Raw genomic sequence first — 20,729 nt, 5'->3', positions numbered from 1 at the left:
ACCCCCTCCCCCTCTTGGGTTAGGCTACCTGGTCAACAATGGCCACTTTCCATGCTTTGGAACCACAAGCAATTGCAAAAATCACCCTCCATTATTGAAGAACTAAGCCATATTATTTGATTCTAGTACTCATAGGAAGGGCTTCGACTTCTGTTTCTATTGAGTTTGTGTCCCTTATATGCCCTCTAAGAGGCCAAAACCATTTCCATCAGCTTTGAGCATGGTTTAAAATGCCCATAAATTTCCTAATATTTCAAGGACATGTTTCTATTTCCATGTGCAGTTGTGCACCGACACAAAATATTACTAGAATCAACATATTCCCCAATGAAAGCTACTGCTGTGCTGTTGTAGAGTACAAGAGATAATGTTATAAGTTGGTGACAATATTTTAGATATGTGGAGTAGTAGTTTTATTACACACCTAATAGGCATCATTACCACTTTGAGATAGCTCAAAAATCTTTTAAACATGAAGTTAAATCTTAGTTTTTAGGGTAAATCTCTTAAATTACCCTTACTATTTGCGAAATTGACTAACTGTACCCTTATTGTTTACATATTGTCTTAAACTACCATTACTGTTTCTAAAAGTTGACAACCGTTAAGTGCTAACGGAAAGAAACAAAATGTCGAATTTGCCCTCCACTATTCCCTAAACTTCAAAATAAAACCCAACTAATGAACAATTCCGATTTGAAAGGTATTTCCCGTCATCGTATGCCGGTGCTTCTCCCCCAAGGTATTTTCCGTCATTGCTGCAGTTGTCGGTTGGGATCCACCATTAAAGCAGTAAGTGGTGGGGGTAAATATAACCGAATTGATTGGAAGATTGGGATTCCCCATTAAAGCAATAATGGAGAATCTATGCCCGTAGTTTTCGTCCTCCCCTGTGGCACCAAACGGTGAATCCATGATGGAAAATACCTTACTGCTTTAATGGTGAATCTATGTCCGTGGTTTCCGTCCTCCCCTGTGGCATCAAATGCTACCATCCATGGCGGCCCCCTCACCCTCAGAGAACTTATGATCTACCTCATGTCATTGCCGACTTTCCTGATTACCCTGAGGTCGACCGGATTGCAGGCGACATGTTCAAACACATTCCTAGTGTCAATGCCATCTTATTGAAGGAAAATAAGTCGAGTATGTTTCAATCTTTTCTTTTTTTTTATGAATGATAATAAATTTATTAATTCAAAAGCAGATTTAGAGTGAGTTCATACAACATCCCAAGGAGAGGCGCGAGCTGCAGCCCCTCCTTGAATCTTACAAGTAAGCTAGGAAAGAAAAGCAAGAATCACAACTGAGCCCAAAACAATTCTTCCCTATTTACCCCTTGCTTAGCTAACACATCTAACAAAGTATTTGCTGATCTCCCCACCCATTGTACAATTACCAACATATTCCTTGTCAACCAACTAAATTTCTTCATTTCATTCTTGTAACGCCACATAACCTCTTCAGGATTTTTCAACCAACCCAACACCACTTTAGAATCCTCCTCGATTGTTAGGTGTTGTACCCCCAACTGGTTTGCAAATTGCACCCCTTGTACAGCAGCTAAAAGTTCTGCCCTGATGGAGTCCCCAATTCCCAAGGGACCTGAGTAGAGCAACAAAATCTCTCCCTTCTCATTTCTTAAAGCACCCCCCATTCCAGATAATCCTGGATTACCCATACTATTTCCATCAAAGTTCAACTTCAGTGAGCCTTCGGATGGAGGAGACAAGCTTGTAATTGATTTGTCCTTTAGGGATGAACACCTCGCTATTATTGACTAATTTCTCCAAAGGTCATTAAAAGAGAATTGATGAAAGATTTCCAAGGTCTTCAGCCAAGGTATTGCCCTATTTAACACACAGTCTTTCAATTCCTGACTGCTTCTTTCATTTTCTTGAAAAATTCTAATATTCCTTTCTTCCCAAAGAGTCCAAATCAAGGCAGCACGAGCACATCTCCACATAATTCTCCCTATTTTTGTAGGCCAATAAAAGGTAGAATGGTTGAAGAGCATGTGAACTTCTGCTGGTAGACTCCAACTACTCCCAAACAACGAAAGTAGCCAAGCCCAAAGGTCTGCAGAAAAGGGACAAGATACTAATAGGTGGTAACAATCCTCACCGTGAGCTCTACAGAGGATAGACCAATTAGGAGAAATACAGAGGAAAGGTCTTCTCTTTTGTAGGTTATCTAGAGTGTTTACTTTCCCATGGAATACTTCCCAACAAAATGCCATAATTTTTTTGGGAACTGGCCTACACCAAATTTCTTTTGACGGAAAGGGTTGGTGAGTAGAAAGTTGAGAGATGGACTTGAAGAATGGACTTGAAGAAAGAAGCACAAGTGAAGGTTCCATTGGGTCTATGAGTCAATACCCTCTTATCTGGCTTGGAGGGATCCAAACAAACCTGATTAAGACAACCAAGCAAGACAGAAAGAGATTCAATTTCATCATCCCTAAGTCCTCTACGAAACCCAAAATCCCAAGTAGGATCATTCTTGACTCAGAATTTGATATTTGAGCTTTTCTTCACCATGTAGCACAACTTATTAATTTCTTAAGCAGACAAACTATAAGAGCAGCACTTTCTTTTATAGTCAGGATAAATCAATCAAACATGATGCACACGAAAGTGTAATACATCAGGTTTGGATTGCTTTAATTGGTCAAGTTTTCAACCCTAACCCAACTCAACTTTATGTTCAATTGGCATTTTTCAACCCTAATCCTAATCCAATCTTCATCCCAACCAAACCCTCCTTCCCCTTTTCTGGTCAGATTGGGTTGGGTTTGGCCTTGCAGCTCTACTAGTATTAAAGTTTCTATAATTTTCAGCATTCACTGTTTGTAATTCAGCTCGGTATTGCAGACATAATCCATAAGCAGGGAGAACCCTTGATGCTCTCTGAACTGGGGGCTCAAATTCCTGTGCAACCAGTCAACACCAATCACTTGCACAGGTTAATGTGTTACATGGTGCACATGAAGATCTTCACCAAGGAAACCCATGATGGCGAAGAACGATATGGGCTGGCTCCACTGGGTAAGTTCCTTGTAAATGGGTGGGACAGGAGCATGGTGTCAGCCATATTAGCGGTCACTGACAAGGATTTCTTGGCACCCTGGTACCGTCTCAAGGATAGCTTGGTCAGTGAGGGGAAGCTTTTGAGAAGGCGTCAGGGAAGAGCATATGGACATACATGGCTGATCATCCGGAGAAGAATAAGCTCTTCAAGGTTGGTCTGCTGCTGATTTTATACAACATGGGAACACTGGCTGTAGAAATGGAGAAAGCAGAAAACAGAGAGTTAATAAAAAAAATAAGAAGACGGGGAGTGGAACAGTTGCACACCGATGATCGTCGGGGAGTGGTTCGCTGTAGCTGCCACTGGGAAGAGAGATGGTGAAGAAGAAGAGAGAGGGATGAAGGGCAAAATTCGGTTTTATAGAAAATTTATGTCATGCGGTGTCACGTGTGTATGAATTTCGACGGAACATTAACGGATATTAATGGCAGGGGTAGAGCTAGTCAATTGTCAGAAACAGTAGGGGTGGTGCAAGACAATAGTTATAAACGGTAAAGGTACAGTTTGTCAATTTCGTGAACAGGGTAAATCTCTTAAACTACCCCTACTGTTTACGAAATTGACAAACTGTACCTTTACTGTTTATTGTATAATAATTTATTTGGTTTTTCTATTAGAATCATTTGCACCTTCTATGAGTTTAAATTTTGCTTGAACTCAATCCATCATGTAGTTTTGATGATTTAGAATCTTGGAACAAGAATGGGTCTACTAATGCATCCTTTATCATTATATAAAATAGCATTCTATATTTTTGCATATCTTAAAATTTTTCCACCATGTTTATTATTATTTTTTTATCAATGACAACAGATTTCATTAAATAGGAATAAGCTTACAAAGTAGAGGAGCTAAAGTATCTTAACTCCCCAAGAAAGTGGGAAGGCACCCAAAAAGAAAAGAATAATTACAACTGAGCCCAGAAACCAGAATCCCCATTCACCCCTTGCCTAGCTAATCTATCAGCAAAGGAATTTGCATTTCTCTTTACCCAAATATACTGAACTTCCATGTCCTTGATCAACCAGTTGAATTTTCTCTTTTCATTGCTGTAGCTCCAAAGCTTAGAGGTGTCATCTTTTAGCCAGTTCACTACAGTCTCAGAATCTCCCTCTATAATCAGTTTCTTAACATTCAGGTCTTTAGCCCTTTGTACCCCTTCCAAAGCTGCTAACACCTCAGCCCTCAAAGAGTCTCCCACTCCAATTGGGCCAGAGAACATAGCCCTCAAAGCTGCTAACACCTCCACCATGTTTATAATTCTTAGTTTCTTACAATATTTCCATATGACATTTTTTTTTGATAATTTATTTCCATATGATATTTCCGACATGTATATTTGGATGATCAATAATTTTTTGATATATTTGGATCATTGATATTTGTCAACAAGATATGATTTGCGGCAAATTAAGAAAGATATGATTTGCTGCAAATTTAGAAAGATTTGATTTGATTGATTACAGTTTTGAATAAATTTAGGAAAGAATAAATTTGAATAAAATTAGGAAAGTCATATCCTAGGATTAAGGGAAAGATTTAATCAATCCCTAATTGAGAGAGATTCTAGGAGTATTTGAGAGAGATCCTAGGAGTTTGTCTCTCCTATCTTTTCTTATTTAAGTTGTATGCTCAACATGTTTCATCAACACATTATCAATACAGAAGTATTTCTTTTCTCTCCCTCTTCATTTCTTCTTCTCTTCCACTTATTTTTCCACATGGTATCAGAGCTTTAGGGTCCGATCATGAATTTTAAGGCCGCCATGGTTGGCTCTGGTTCAGCCTCTTCGGATACTACCAGTGGTGTGACATCTTTGGAGGGAGGTATTCAGTCAGCGGCCATCTCTCTCTCTGAGAATTCTCTTCAGATTACCATTCACAAATTGAATGGAAAGAATTATCTTGAGTGGTCTCAGTCCGTGCGGTTGGTGATCAACGGCAAAGGGAAACTCGGTTATTTGAATGGCGAAGTAAAACCACCAGCCACTGATGATCCAAAGTACAGGCAATGGCGTTCTGAAAGAGGTCGAGTCTTTGTCTTCTTGGCTGCTTTGAATAAAGAACTCAATGAGGTTCAGGGACGTATCTTAGGGCGAAATCCCTTACCTACTATAAGAGAAGTTTTATCAGAAGTGCGTAGAGAAGAAGCACGGCGGCAAGTGATGTTGAAGAATGTTAATGAAACAAAAACTGAGAATGAAGGGTCCGCTCTTGTGGCCCGAGGTGCAGACGCAGACGGAGATAAACGAGGAGGAAAGCAAAGACCTTGGTGTGATCATTGTAAAAAGCCATGGCATACTCGGGAAACTTGCTGGAAGCTGCACAGGAAACCAGTAGGTTGGAAGAAAAAATCAGACAGTGACAACAAGTCAGGGGGGAGATGTCCACGCACTTCAAGTAAGCAATTCGGATCCAAGGCAGCAATCATCCTCGGAGTCTCTTCCTTTCACAAAAGAACAAATAGAGCACTTATATAAAATGTTTCAATCTCAATCGTTAAGAAACTCTAACCCATCTTGCTCTCTAGCCCAGTCAGGTAATTTTTTCACTGCAGCCATTGCTTGTACCAAATCTAATGGCTCTTGGATATTAGATTCAGGTGCCACTGATCATATGACCGGCACTTCACAATTCTTCTCTTCATATACACCCTGTGCAGGGAATCAAAAGGTTAAAATTGCAGATGGTTCCTTTGCTACTGTTGCTGGAAAATGAACTATACCTATTTCTCCTTCTCTAAATCATAAAGATGTTCTACATGTTCCTAACCTATCATACAATCTCTTATCTGTTAGCAAACTAACCCTTGATCATAATTGTCGGGTTAATTTTTGGTCTTCTTGTTGTGAATTTCAGGATTTAACCTCGGGGAAGATGATTGGGGGTGCTAAATTGGATGGTGGCCTCTACCTCTTTAATAAATGATCAACCTTTGGAAGGCAAGACCGACAGACTTGTTTCAGCTCTATCTCGGTTTCTAGTGACAATGAAGTTTTGTTATGGCATTATTGGTTAGGACATCCTAGCTTTCAATATTTAAAGCATCTATTTCCCGAGTTATTCATGAATAAAAATAATCGTGTTTTAAGTGTGAATCTTGTGAATTAGCAAAACATCATCGTGTTGTTTTTCCGTCCCAACCATATAAAAAATCAAAACCATTTACTATGATTCACAGTGATGTTTGGGGTCCTTCTAGAGTAACAACTCTTTCTGGAAAGCATTGGTTCATTACTTTTATTGATGATCATACTAGGGTCATTTGGGTTTTCCTTTTAAAAGATAAATCAGATGCTGAAACTGTGTTTAAAACTTTCTATAACATGGTTCAAACACAATTTCAAACTCAGATTAAAATTTTTCGAAGTGATAATGGAAAGGAATTTTTTAACAATGTGTTAGGGAATTGTTTTGCTAAGAAAGAAATTGTACACCAAAGTTCGTGTAATAATACACCTCAACAAAATGGGGTGGCTGAAAGGAAAAACAAACATCTCCTTGAAGTTGCTAGAGCCCTAAGTTTTCAAACTAAGGTTCCCAAGTATCTTTGGGGAGAAACCGTTTTAACAGCCACTTATTTGATTAACAGACTGCCTACACGAATTTTGGATTTTAAAACACCCATACAAGTTTTCACTGATTGTTTTCCAAACTCTCGGCTAGTGACAAACATTCCCTTAAAAATTTTTGGAAGTGTGGCCTTTGTTCATAACCATGATCCTAAACGTTCAAAACTTGATCCAAAAGCACATAAATGAATTTTTGTAGGCTATCCCACTAATCAGAGAAGTTACAAGTGCTTTGATCCAGTTTTGAAAATGATGTTTGTGACTATGGATGTCACATTCTTTGAAGGAACCTCCTACTACAGACACTCCCATCTTCAGGGGGAGAGCAACACTAGTGAAGATGGTCTTTTAGTTGGTTCTGATTTAATGTTTGAACTTGTCCATAATGATGTTCCTCACAACCAATCACCGAAAGAAAGTAAGGCAGAAAATACAAAATCAGTGGAAACAAATGAATTAAATATTGAAAATGAACAACCTTCGGTGATGCCATCTCAAAATAAAGTTGAAACAACAGAGATGTGTGCAAAACAGTATAAAGGTCGTGTATACTCAAGGGAACATCTAGCATTGAAAAGGAGAGGCACTATTCCGCAGCATCAACAAGAATCTAATCTGAGGGTGGATCATAAAATTCATGATAATTCTCCAAAAATACCTGAAAATATTCCTCCAGGTAATTCTAATTCTTCCAGTCAGCTTGATCTTCCCATTGCTCTTAGGAAAGGTGTTAGGTCTTGTACAAAACATCATCTGTCAAATTTTGTATCTTACAACAATATTTCACCTTCATATTGTGTCTTTATTTCACAAGTGTCCAGTGTTTCCATTCCTAACAGTATCCAGGAGGCTCTAAATGTTCCTGAGTGGAAAGAAGCTGTTTTTGAGGAGATGAGAGCTTTGGAAAAGAATGCTACTTGGGAGAAAGTGGATCTGCCGGATGGAAAGACAATTGTTGGTTGTAAATGGGTGTTCACTCTGAAGTACAACTCAGATGGATCCTTGGAGAGATATAAGACTCGTCTAGTAGCTAAAGGCTTTACTCAGACGTATGGAGTGGACTACTCTGAGACCTTTTCTCCAATAGCGAAACTAAATACAATTCGAGTACTCTTATCTGTTGCAGCTAACCTTGACTAGCCACTGAATCAACTGGATGTGAAGAATGCCTTTTTGAATGGAGCCTTTGAAGAAGAAGTATATATGGAGCCTCCACTTGGTTTCACTGAGAAGTTTGGAACTAAGGTATGCAAGCTAAAAAAGTCTCTATATGGACTTAAACAATCTCCCAGAGCCTGGTTTGAAAGATTCACAAGGTTCGTTAAAAGTCAAGGATATAGTCAAGGACAATCTGATCATACTCTTTTCACAAAAAGATCCACCGAAGACAAGGTATCGGTTCTGATTGTCTATGTTGATGACATAATCTTGACTGGAGATGATATTGAAGAGATGAGCAGACTAAAGCAGAGCTTAGCCAAGGAATTCGAGATTAAAGACTTAGGCCAGCTAAGGTACTTTCTTGGAATGGAAGTGGCTACACCAAAGAAGGGCATTGTGGTTTCACAACGAAAATATATTCTAGACCTCTTGAAAGAAACTGGAATGAGTGGATGCAAACCTTCAGACACTCTGATAGAAGTTAAGGCTAAACTCAGAGAAGTTAAAGATGGGGTTCCAGTAGATGCAGGTAAATACCAAAGGCTGGTAGGAAGATTGATTTACTTGTCACATACACGTCTTGACATTGCCTTCGCTGTGAGCATGGTGAGTCAATTTATGCACTCCCCGTACGAAGAACATCTTGAAGCTGTGTATCGAATTCTTAAGTATCTAAAAGGCACACCAGGAAAAGGACTCTTCTTCAAGAAAAATGAGAAGAGAGGGGTTGAAGTGTATACAGATGCGGATTGGGCAGGCTCAATCACTGATAGAAGGTCAACTTCGGGGTATTGCACATTTCTTTGGGGCAATTTAGTTACTTGGAGAAGCAAGAAGCAAAGTCTAGTTGCTAGAAGCAGTGCTGAGGCTGAATTCAGATCAATGGCTCAAGGAGTGTGTGAGGTTCTTTGGCTAAAAAGGGTGCTAGAAGATCTTAAGAGACCAGTGAGTTTTCCTATGAAACTGTATTGTGATAACAAGGCAGCTATCAGCATTGCTCATAATCCGGTTCTACATGACAGGACTAAACATGTTGAGATTGACAGACACTTTATAAAGGAGAAACTTGAAGAAGGAATAATTTGCACTCTGTTTGTACCAACCACTCAGAAAGTTGCAGATGTTTTGACTAAGGGCTTGTTGAGACAGCCATTTGAACTTCAAGTTAACAAGTTGGGCATGATAGATATCTTTGCACCAACTTGAGGGGGAGTTTCGACAAGATATGATTTGCGGCAAATTAAGAAAGATATGATTTGCTGCAAATTTAGAAAGATTTGATTTGATTAATTACAGATTTGAATAAATTTAGGAAAGATTAGATTTGAATAAAATTAGGAAAGTCATATCCTAGGATCAAGGGAAAGATTTAATCAATCCCTAATTGAGGAGTTTGTCTCTCCTATTTATTTAAGTTATATGCTCAACATGTTTCATCAACACATTATCAATACAGAAGTATTTCTTTTCTCTCCCTCTTCATTTGTTCTTCTCTTCCTCTTATTTTTCCACAATATTTCCAATGACATTTTTCTGTTTTTTTTTTCCTTTTACTTACATGTTTTACTTTTACTTTGTTCTTTATCCAAATGCATGATTTATTTTTCTTTTTATAATTTTTTGGTTCAATAAAAATAGTGTATTTTAAAAAGTTGAAGTACTTGCAAGCGAGATGTGTAACTAATGCTTTTCTTATTTAGAATGACTAATTTTTCCTTATTTTCCCTTATAATAGAAAAATGGAATGATTGGAATCTCATGCTACTCCTGAAAAACAAGCACCATTAGATTCTGAATCCAGAGAAAGATACCTACAAATATAATTGCAAAGAAAGAATACATACGTATACAGTTGTACATTCTGCCAGTATAGGCTATCGTTGTTCTTCTTCATCAAAAATTCTGTATAAACACCTGCTAATGCTGAAAGACAAGCAGAGAGAACTCCCAACATGTACCCCTGGATTGGTGCTGAGAAAAGTGAGTCACATGAAGCCTCTCCACAACCTTTAACCTGCATCAATGAGAAAGAGAAGAGGTGTTACAACTATAATGAAAATGGCCAAGTAAATGGCACGTATGACAAGAAGTCATTCATTACTAAGAACTTCCTTCTGAAAACAGCAAGATATTTAAAGCAGAAAACAGTTCTTCCTTTTACTAGTTTGCATCTAATGATCTTTCCTCTGATGAGGCAAATCTGCAGAGGCTTAGTCAAAGTATCTTAGCCACTTAAGTCATCATATTTAAATCTGAATACAACATTAAGTAACCTAGAAAAGGAAAGAAAAAATTCTGAATGCCCACAATCATCTATAGGACCCAAATTTTAGCCTAGAAGATTTCCTTTACATCAACACCTAATAGTCCAATGCATAGCACAAACTAAAAGAATCTGCTCAAAATTTCCTAAGCCAGATGACTAGGGATGGCAACAGGACAGGTTCAGGGAGGGTTTTGTAAATTCTAGACACTCCTGCCTCCCCAAACCTCCCAACCCATACCCTCCCCAAAACTCGCAGTGGGCTGGATTTTCAGAATCTAAACCCTCCCCCCACACATGAAAATGCAAAACCCTCCCCAACCCTACACCCCCACATTTGAGGGTAGGTGTAGATCAGGTCCAAAACCTGCATCTAATTGCATATTATATATAAGCAATAAACAAGAAAAATAACATGAACAAACATTAAAATTTCCAATTATTTGATTGAAACATGTAGAAAAAACAAATTATAAATTATCTTTCACATGAGATTCAAAATGCTATTAAATTCACACGTAATAAATAATCACATGCCTTACAACAATAAAATCTAATATTATAAGTGCTAAGGGTGTTTTAGTAAATTCAATACATGGGTCAGGGAAGGTTGTGTTTAGCCTAATACCATATCTGTACAGGTTGTAAAATCCCAAAACCCGTCCCTCTCCAAAATCCATTTTTCAAACAAAAAACCTGCCTCGACAGGGTGGGTACCCACCGGGTAGGGTGGAAATTGCCATCCCTTAGCAGGCTTAAATCTGGAAGGCGGTGTGATGCAAAGTTATGTGGATATCCTGGGTTGCGCAACTTCTCATTGACCTTTCAAATACTTGGGGTCCCTCTTGGGGACAATCCTAGATACTTGAATTTTTGGAACCCAGTGGTAGATAAGTTCACTAAAAAGCTGGAAGGTGGAAAAAGAATTATATCTCTTGGGGGAAGAATCACTATAATTAAATCTTCCTTATCCAATCTACCCATATATCACCTCCCTATTTTTAGGATTCCTTCCTCAGTGGCTAAAAGGTCAGAGAAGATCATGAGGGATTTCTTGTGGGAACTGGGAGAATCAAAAAGAGATCATTTGATTAGCTAGAAAGTTTGTATGTAGGAGTGGGAGGGAGGGGGACTAGATCAAGGGAATTTGTAGTTAAGAGTTCTTCTTTGCTTGGAAAATGGTTGTAGAGCTTCCAAGTTGAAGAGGACAAGTCATGGCATATGGTCATCAAAAGCACTCATGGTGTCAACTCCAATGGATGGGATGCAGGTCTGAATTCCAGGGAAACTTTAGCCTCTCCCTGGAAAACCATCATTGTTTTACTCCCTTCCTTTTCAGCTTTCATCAGATATGGTATTGTCTCAAGAAATAAAGTCAAATTTTAGTCAGATCTGTGGTTGGGGAATAGTACTCTTAAAAATAGATTTCCAGGGTTGTTCTTGCTATCCCACTTCAAAGACTCGTTTATTTAAGACTGTGTTTCTATCTTAGTCAGGGTTGGACTGGCCTAAGAAGGGGTCTTAGGGATCACGAGGCTCTGGATGTTTTATTTCTTTTAAATTTATTGGTTAGTGTGTTTTTTTATCCAAGTCTGACTCTAGGATTTGGATTCTTAATTTCTATGGACAGTTTTCTTGTGCCTCATTTTTCAGTGGACTCTTTGCAAACCCTCTTTTCAATTTATCTTGTCCCTCTATTGCAAACTGGGGTTGGTCAATGCGACCAAAGGTAAAGGCTTTCTGTTGGGAGGTTTATCATAATAAGATTTATTCCTGTGAAACTTTACAAAGGAGGCCAAGCTGGTCCCTCTCTCCTCACATTGTCTCTTCTGCAAAGTTAACAGTGAAAACTCTTTCCACTTACTAATCTCCTGTATTTTGCATCTGCTATTTGGGATTTCTTTTTTTCATGCTTTGGTTGCAGGTGGCACCCCCAACGGAGCTAAAGTCATTGTTTGATACTGATTTTTTCTCTCCGCCCAGTAAAAAGGGTAAAATTCTGTGGAGATGCACAGAGCAGCAATTCTGTGGTGCATTTTGCGGGAAAGGAACTCAAGGCTCTTCCAAGACAAGGAAAGAAGGGTTAAAGAGCTGATAACAGCACTATCAAGGTGGTACATTGTATTGAAATGTTGGACCTGTTCTCTCCTTTTTCGATTCATGATATTAGTAGAAACTGGAATTTAGTGGCTGTCCCTTCCAACAGAAGGGATCAAACTGTTGCCATTTGGAAACCTCCTCCTATGCTTTTCGTCAAATTGAACTTTGATGGTTGCAGCCTAGGAAACCCTCACTTGTCAGGTGTTGTGGGCGTGTTAAGCAGTTATGGCAATGTATTACATTGTTCTCAGGTCCAGTTGGTGTAGGAGATTCCACAAGAGCAGAGTTATTGGAAGCTTTAACAGGGCTTAAGAGGATAAGAGACCTGAGATATACTAATGTCATCATTGAAGGAGACTCTAAGGTAGTAATCAGGTGGCTAGAGACCAATCAGGTAGAGTCGTGGGTTTACAGGCATATTTTCAGGGAAGTTACAGCCCTGATGAGACAGCTAAATATATGATTCAGTTGGGTTCCTCGGGCAGCAAACAGTATAGCAGATGGATTGGCAAACAAGGGGCTATATGGGACAATTTGCTCTGGGGGTTACTAATCTAAACAGGATTTATCGGTTTGTAATGTTTGCCGTTTTTCCCATTATGGATAGCCAAGGCTATCCACCCTCTGTTTTTTCCATTATGGATAGCCAAGGCTATCCCCCTCGACATGAAACATAGTGAAGTTTTGTTGAAACTTTAGAACTTCTCTATTTATCAATTTCACATACAACACGTATGCTTAAATGATGGCAATTCATATTTATGAACATGTTTGAAAGTTTAATGCTATAGTTCCAATCCAAATAAAATAATACCTATCTCATGATTGGGTTGGGTTAGGGTTGAGGTTTTAACACATCAACCCACTCAAAGAGTGGAGCATTTGCCTAAAGCCTTTTCCCTCTTTTTCATTTCTTTTTTTTTTTTTTTGAGAAATGTAAAGTAAATCCATAAAGAGGGGCCAAAAATTGAAAACCAAAAAACTCTTCAGCAAAACAAGTGCAAAAGAATCTGAGACATTTACTAATACTCCAACAAATCTAAGGACAACCTTAGAAACCCTAATTTTATTCTATGGTCATTATAAAAAACCTTTCATTCGATCGGGTCTCGTGTCCCTTCAAAGACTTCTTTCATGCTTATGAGCCCTACAGATTTCTCAAGAATTCCGCAAAATTATCGAAGGAAATTTTCTAAATCTATCTTTTGGTTCAGTGTTTTAGTTAAATTGATGTTTAGAATCTGCTAGGCCAATGTATTTCCTCGATTTTAATCCAATTGAACAAATCAATGTTACTGGTGTTATTTGATTGGATCGATCTATGGGTTTTGGTGATAATAACAGGAATCCTTATTTCAGTGCAAAGCTAATGTAAATTAAGTTTTCCTGCAACAATAACCTGAGATGTTCTGACTCTTGAATTATTTTTCAGTTAGATCAATTGTACACCTAGAACTGAACGAGAACCGGCAGATTTCCCTCTTCTCTCTTAAAGAACATGACCACTGGTTAGCACCATACACTGATACACTAGAGCATTAGATTTAAACCATCTTACCTTAAACATGATAATTCAAACTATTCAATTACAGTTATTATCCTGGTTATAGTAAGAAGCACAAATGACAGCTTGATTTGAACAAGGCAAATTTGAAGTTATGCAGTGAAGTAGCCTTGTCACCTAGTCGCCTAGGCGGGCACCTAGGTGATGGATTTTTTTTATGTAGAAAACATAGATCCTAGGGTAGTTCCCTAGGTACCATAACCATATTTCCTTAATAAGTATTCATAATTTTCATAAGAAAAGTATAGAAAATCAACATGTTCACGATAAGAAAAAAAAGAACGAAAAGAAAATTTAAAAAGTATAAGGGCTGAACTCTTACTTTCGTTATAGGAAAAGAAGAAAATTTTAAGTTCTTCCTTACTTATTGGTTCAGGTTTTAAAGTCTGAGGGTTCAATACAGCATTTAGCAATGTTTGTATTGATTAGGTCCTAACAAATAAGAAAATAATAAACAAATTAGTATATAAACACACAAAATGAATATTATAGTTTAATAGTGCCTATTTTATAATTATAATGTCAAAAAATAAAGTATAAAAAAGTGTTTTCCAAATAATGGATGTGGAATTTCTTTCCAAGAAGACTTGCTTGTCTATTCAGACCACCTAAATACGATCCCTCCCCAGCTTCCCCAACAGACCTAGTGAAGAAATGACTTGCATTCAGAGCATTAAGAAAGAAAGCCCAGATCTTTAAGCTTAAAAGATAGTGGACAAGGAAATGGTCGGCAGACTCCAAGTTGCAGTCACAGAAACAGCAGCATGAGGAAGGGATAAACACACCCTGTTTAATAGATTCTCCTTGGAAAGATACTTGTTCAGATACGCAGTATATAGCATGAAGAAAATTTTTCATAGGGCCATTGGATTCCACACCATTTTGCAAGGGAATAAATTACTCCTTCAGTTAATCAGCCTCCTAGAACGATGCCATCTTTCTCCCACTTCTAAATTCTATGATCACACTCACCAAGTTGCAGGCTATGCCTTTGGAGTAACTTCAGAAGTTTTGTCACCTCCTCAAGCTCCAAATCATAAAGATTTCTTTGAAAGGTAGACACCCAAAATATCTTGTTTCTCCACTTCATAGGAACTCACCACTTCTATCTCCTTGCCTTCAGCAATTGTAAATAAACTTGGAAAAATGGATTCTAAAGGCTTCTGATCACATCACTTATCCAGCCAAAAGTGAGTTCTAGAATCATCACCCACCTTATAAGAAATACCAGAAATAAAGGCATCAAATGATTTTTTAAACCTCTTCCGGATTGAACAGATATAGGAAAAATTAGCCAGACCAGGGCCCTACCACCTAATGCAGGCCATACTTTGCTGCCACTTGATGCCTCCACCAATTCCCAGCTTCAGTGCTAAAATATTAAAAGTACTTACTAAAAAGAGCCTACTTTTACTTAGGGGTATAAACAATATCTGAAAATCCAAGTTCAAATTCAAGATTTGATAAGTTTAATTGAATTCAAATAGGACCTGATTCACTTTGATAAACATCTTTTTTTTTATATCTTCTGAAGGGCTACACAACGGGGAGTAGCCCATCCCCCAACCCAGGTGCAGGCAGGATTCAATCCCAAGTCTCCACTACGACCAGCAGGAGACCTTACCAACCAGCTGGTTGGCACCCTGCCACTTCGACATCTAAACATAATATATAATATATATAATATATAAATTTTATAAATAATGTATATATTTATGCATTTTATATAAATAATATATATTAATTTCCTAAAAGAATTAAACAATCGAAATTGAATTGAATTGAATACCCAATTATTTAATTGAATTTAAATCCTGCTTGATTCGATTCAAATTCACGCCGTTTACACCCCTACTCTTCCTCCTTCCATCCTTGCCACAAGAAATCACACTGGATTTTCTCAAAAAAAAATATATATCACACTGGATTTTCTCAAGATATGAGGCAACCTTGGATGAAACAGGAAAATCCATGTCATATCAATTTCAGAGCACAGATTCAACATTTTCAAGCTCAGTTCATCAATTTGAGCCTAAGAGAAAACACATAATTGGGGCACTAAGCTCTAATTCCAAGAACCTAGCTTCTCTCTATATGGTTGTCTGCTCTGGCCTCATACAAATGGCTTTCAATTGATTTTATTAATAACTTGCAACAGCCAAATCCAATCCAATTAGTGAATTTGATTCAGGATATCCTAATTATATACTTAAGTTGAACAGAATTAGGTACATTGAATCTGAATCTGACCCACAAGCAATGATAGGATTCTCTTTGGGAAAGAAACTCATATATGTGGAGCTGTGAATTGACCCAGCTGGGAGTGGACTTTATGCATAGACCATCACATGGGCCTTCAAACTTAAGATTGGGACAAGCCAGTAGCCTTTGAGCTCCAGTTTGTCAGCAAATTGATACAGACAAATCTTACTGCATTTTTTGATTAGTATCTTACTGAATTAACATGATATTATGCCATTGGGTTGATTGTCTAAGGACTTCTAGGAATGCTATCAAATGATGCATTTCAATTGACACATGACTAGGGAGGGTTGCTTCTTCCCATCCTTTCATTCAACTCAAACATTTTGCTAATAAACTAGCAGGAAAATCATAACAGTAGAAGGATCAGACCCACAAAACATGAAATAGTACACTATAACTTGACTTCCATTATAAACAGAAAGTTCCTCACTAATACCTGGCTTGTAGTTGTGCCAACAGCTAATAGAACAATTGCCATCCACTGTAGAGTAGATAGCTTCCTCCTCAAGAACAGCCTAAAAGATCAAATAAAATCATCTGCTGGTTGGCAAATATCAAGTCCAAATAGAAAGCATGGACATGAAAAATACTTGGATCAATCAGGTGTGAAGAGTCGAGGAATAAATATAAGAAGACATATCTACGCAAGTATCAAGGAAGCACCTGAATAATATCCCAGTTGTGACAATCTTCAGATTACCCATTATCTGGTATGTAGATGTATCCACATAAGTTAGGGTAGCAAATTGGACATTGTTGTGTATTAGGTATATAATGGAAGGAATGGGGAACAAGCGCATGCTTTTCCATTCTGTAGTCATTCTTGGAGGAGGTGATGACTGACACTCTCTCCAAAGGAGAAAACTAGATACCAGAAGCTGTAGTTTAAAAGTAAATGGTATGCGTCAGATGAATAATGAAAAGCAATGACTAATAGAAGAACCTAAGTGGTTTAAAGCGGAAATTTTACTTTCGTTTTTTCTTAAATGAACAAATCTTTTACTTATTAACCTTATCATTCATTTCAATTGATCTCTGAAAAAGCGAAAACAAGCCATGTAAAAGAGATATTGTAATTTTGTCCACATAATAGAAAAGGATCACAAAATTTAGAAATACCTTAAAAACTTCAGCAAGAAAAGGAACTGTCGCATAATCATACTTATATCCCCCATTGCTTTGTGAAAGTGTTGTCAGAATTCCCTGCCACATAAACAAAGGTTATATACCAATAGTTGGCATGTCATTGGTAAAGAAGAAAAATCTAAAATCATCATCATCATCCATGCCTTATCCCAACTATATGGGGTCAACTACATGAATCCTATTTCGCCAATCCATTCTATTTAAACCCATACCACACCACTGTTAAATGATTAATGCTTAAATCATTTCTTACTATTTCTACCCATGTCCTTTTTGGTCTACCCCGATCTCTTCTAGCCCCTTCAATGTGTAATAAACCACTTCTTCTAACTGGCACAGATGGAGAAGGAAAATCCAAAACCCACCACCTAAATTTTCCATCATTAGCACCAAGAGGTACTTGACAAATTACAGGGGTAAAAAATCCTACAGAATTCTGGTCAATGACACTCAAGGCCAATGGTGGAAGATTACTTTCTGGCATTCCAACTCATTTCCAAGTTAGTAGTAGATGGGGAGCCCCTAGCCATAGTTGTCAAGGTGACGCCTAGGTGACAAGGCACCCTTTGAGGCTTGCATCGCCTAATCGCCAAACAGTTTGTACTATGTATTATAAAATATTTGTTTACTCTTTATTTTTTGACATTATAATTATAAAATAGGCACTATTAAACTAAAATATTCATTTTGTGCTTATATACTAATTTCTTTTTATTATTTTATTATTTGTTAGGGTTTAATCAATATAAACATTGCTAAATGCTGTATTGAACCCCCAAAGACTTTAAAAACCTGACTCAATAAGTAAGGAAGAACTTAAAATTTTGTCAAATCAACACATTTTCTTTTCTTCTTTTCCGATAACAAAAATAAGGGTTCGGCCCTTATATTTTTTGAATTTTCTCTTCCTTCTTTTTCTTCTCATGAATATGTTGATTTTCTATACTTAACATGAACTCTATACTTTTCTTATGAAAATTATGAATAATTATTAAGGAAATATGGTTATGATACCTAGGGAACTACCCTAGGATCTATGTTTTCTACATAAAAAAATCCACCGCCTAGGCGACTAGGCGACAAGGCGCCCCCCTATCGCTTAGCCTCGCCTTGGCGCCTTGAAAACTATGCCCCTAGCTGCCTCCTACTTCACTGTATAACTTCAAATTTGCCTTGGTAAAAAGGAAACCTACCACAACATAATGGTAACCTTTCCATCTGGTATTTCCTTTTCGGGAACCACTTTTACAAATCAAGTTGTCATTTGTGCTTCTTACTAAACCAGGATAATAACTGTAATTGAATAGTTTGTATTATCATGTTTAAGGTAAGATGATTTAAATCTAATGCTCTAGTTTATCAGTGTATGGTGCTAACCAGTGGTCATGTTCTTTAAGAGAGAAGAGGGAAATCCGCCGGTGTCTCGTTCAGTTCTAGGTGCCAAAGACTTTAAAAACCTGACTCAATAAGTAAGGAAGAACTTAAAATTTTGTCAAATCAACACATTTTCTTTTCTTCTTTTCCGATAACAAAAATAAGGGTTCGGCCCTTATATTTTTTGAATTTTCTCTTCCTTCTTTTTCTTCTCATGAATATGTTGATTTTCTATACTTAACATGAACTCTATACTTTTCTTATGAAAATTATGAATAATTATTAAGGAAATATGGTTATGATACCTAGGGAACTACCCTAGGATCTATGTTTTCTACATAAAAAAATCCACCGCCTAGGCGACTAGGCGACAAGGCGCCCCCCTATCGCTTAGCCTCGCCTTGGCGCCTTGAAAACTATGCCCCTAGCTGCCTCCTACTTCACTGTATAACTTCAAATTTGCCTTGGTAAAAAGGAAACCTACCACAACATAATGGTAACCTTTCCATCTGGTATTTCCTTTTCGGGAACCACTTTTACAAATCAAGTTGTCATTTGTGCTTCTTACTAAACCAGGATAATAACTGTAATTGAATAGTTTGTATTATCATGTTTAAGGTAAGATGATTTAAATCTAATGCTCTAGTTTATCAGTGTATGGTGCTAACCAGTGGTCATGTTCTTTAAGAGAGAAGAGGGAAATCCGCCGGTGTCTCGTTCAGTTCTAGGTGTACAATTGATCTAACTGAAAAATAATTCAAGAGTCAGAACGTCTCAGGTTATTGTTGCAGGAAAACTTAATTTACATTAGCTTTGCACCATAAGGATTCGTGTTACTATCACCAAAACCCATAGATAGACCGATCCAATCGAATAACACCAGTAACATTGATTTGTTCAATTGGATTAAAATCGAGGAAATACATTGGCCTAGCAGATTCTAAACATCAATTTAACTAAAACACTGAACCAAAAGATAGATTTAGAAAATTTCTTTCGATAATTTCGCAGAATTCTTGAGAAATCTGTAGGGCTCATAAGCATGAAAGAAGTCTTTGAAGGGACGCGAGACCCGATTGAATGAAAGGTTTTCTATAATGACCAAAGAATAAAATTAGGGTTTCTAACGTTTCTGACCTGAGAACTGGTGAGAATAGTAAGAAGCGCGGCAACGAAGTACCATTGCATCCTTGTTCACTTGACACAGTGAGATGATACATGAAACCTTCATTTCATCTATAAGTCACAATTGAGATCAGATTGGCGCCCCACATGCACAGCTCAGCGTGCATTGGGAACATCTCCCGTACTTGCCTTGGGGAGATGTTCCCAATACACGGCTGAGATAGGCTTTGGGACGCGTGTGGGGCGCTGATGCGAATTCGTCACAATTGGTCGCCACTCACAAGGGACTTCTTATATGAGGGGACAGGAATTACCGTTGGATCGGTCGCTGCTCCTTGCAACTTGCAATTCTGCCAAGCTGGACGGGAGATACAACAAGTCAGCAACTAGTCAGCTCCATCTGGACTGGAGCAATATATATAAAACGTCGTTGAACCGGCCGGTCAAACCAATTTATCCAATACTCGACCATGATTTTAGGTCCATTTAACCCAAACCTGATAGGCTTCCAAATGGTAATATTCAATTTTAGCGCCCACCCCCCCAAAAAAATGATAATACACAAAAAACCTTTGATTTTAATAAAAAAAAAAAGATTGTTGATCCATACAATTAAAAGAGCCCTTTAAAAACATATATATCCTATAAAGCAAATGTATGTCATAAAAGTTAAATTTGATTATATAATATTAATTTACATATTTACTTTTTATTTGTACATGGCATATCACGTGCTTTTACACTAATATTAACTAGAGGTGTAAGGCAGGCACGGCCTACTTTTGTGGGTTGTACGTATTGTAGTAGGTCATGCCATTTAGACACATGTACAATATCCTATATTTATCATATTAAACAAAAAGTAAATATAACACATCAAAATTATTTTTGTACATATAAATACAAAAAAAAATATAGAAAATTTTGAATATATTTATAATTCTATATTTACACTTCTATTGAAAACATGAATAAGATTGTAGAATTTTCTTTTGACTAAAATACTCAATTTTGAATTTAGTTCCCATTTAATTGTGAGGTTTAAATTGTAAATTAAACTACTGCTTTT

At 37.5% G+C, this 20,729-nt stretch overlaps 1 protein-coding gene across 9 annotated transcripts in view; it reads right to left on the bottom strand.

Annotated features, from left to right (window-relative positions):
• The window catches only part of LOC104603952 (CMP-sialic acid transporter 1-like), a 54,190-nt gene extending 34,362 nt beyond the window's left edge, over positions 1–19,828 (bottom strand). For 6 of the 9 annotated variants that reach the window (XM_088900896.1, XM_010268133.2, XM_088900897.1 and 3 more), the window contains exons 1-5: positions 19,673–19,828; positions 17,135–17,218; positions 16,679–16,893; positions 16,452–16,530; positions 9,668–9,837 (exon numbers count right to left, since the gene is read on the bottom strand). In XM_088900896.1, coding sequence (XP_088757022.1) covers positions 9,668–9,837; positions 16,452–16,530; positions 16,679–16,893; positions 17,135–17,218; positions 19,673–19,723 — 599 coding nt within the window. In that variant the 5' untranslated portion in view covers positions 19,724–19,828. Of the gene's footprint in view, positions 1–9,667; positions 9,838–16,451; positions 16,531–16,678; positions 16,894–17,134; positions 17,219–18,538; positions 18,585–19,203; positions 19,281–19,672 lie in introns of those variants that run through there. The other 3 variants (XM_019198874.2, XM_010268132.3, XM_019198875.2) reach the window with 3 other exon arrangements.
• Positions 19,829–20,729: the final 901 nt, after the last annotated feature.

Source organism: Nelumbo nucifera, chromosome 3 (genome assembly GCF_055504915.1).
Source record: "Nelumbo nucifera cultivar China Antique chromosome 3, China Antique-T2T, whole genome shotgun sequence".
In the NCBI taxonomy this organism is placed as follows: Eukaryota; Viridiplantae; Streptophyta; class Magnoliopsida; order Proteales; family Nelumbonaceae; genus Nelumbo; species Nelumbo nucifera.
This window is presented reverse-complemented; position numbering and strand designations above follow the sequence as displayed.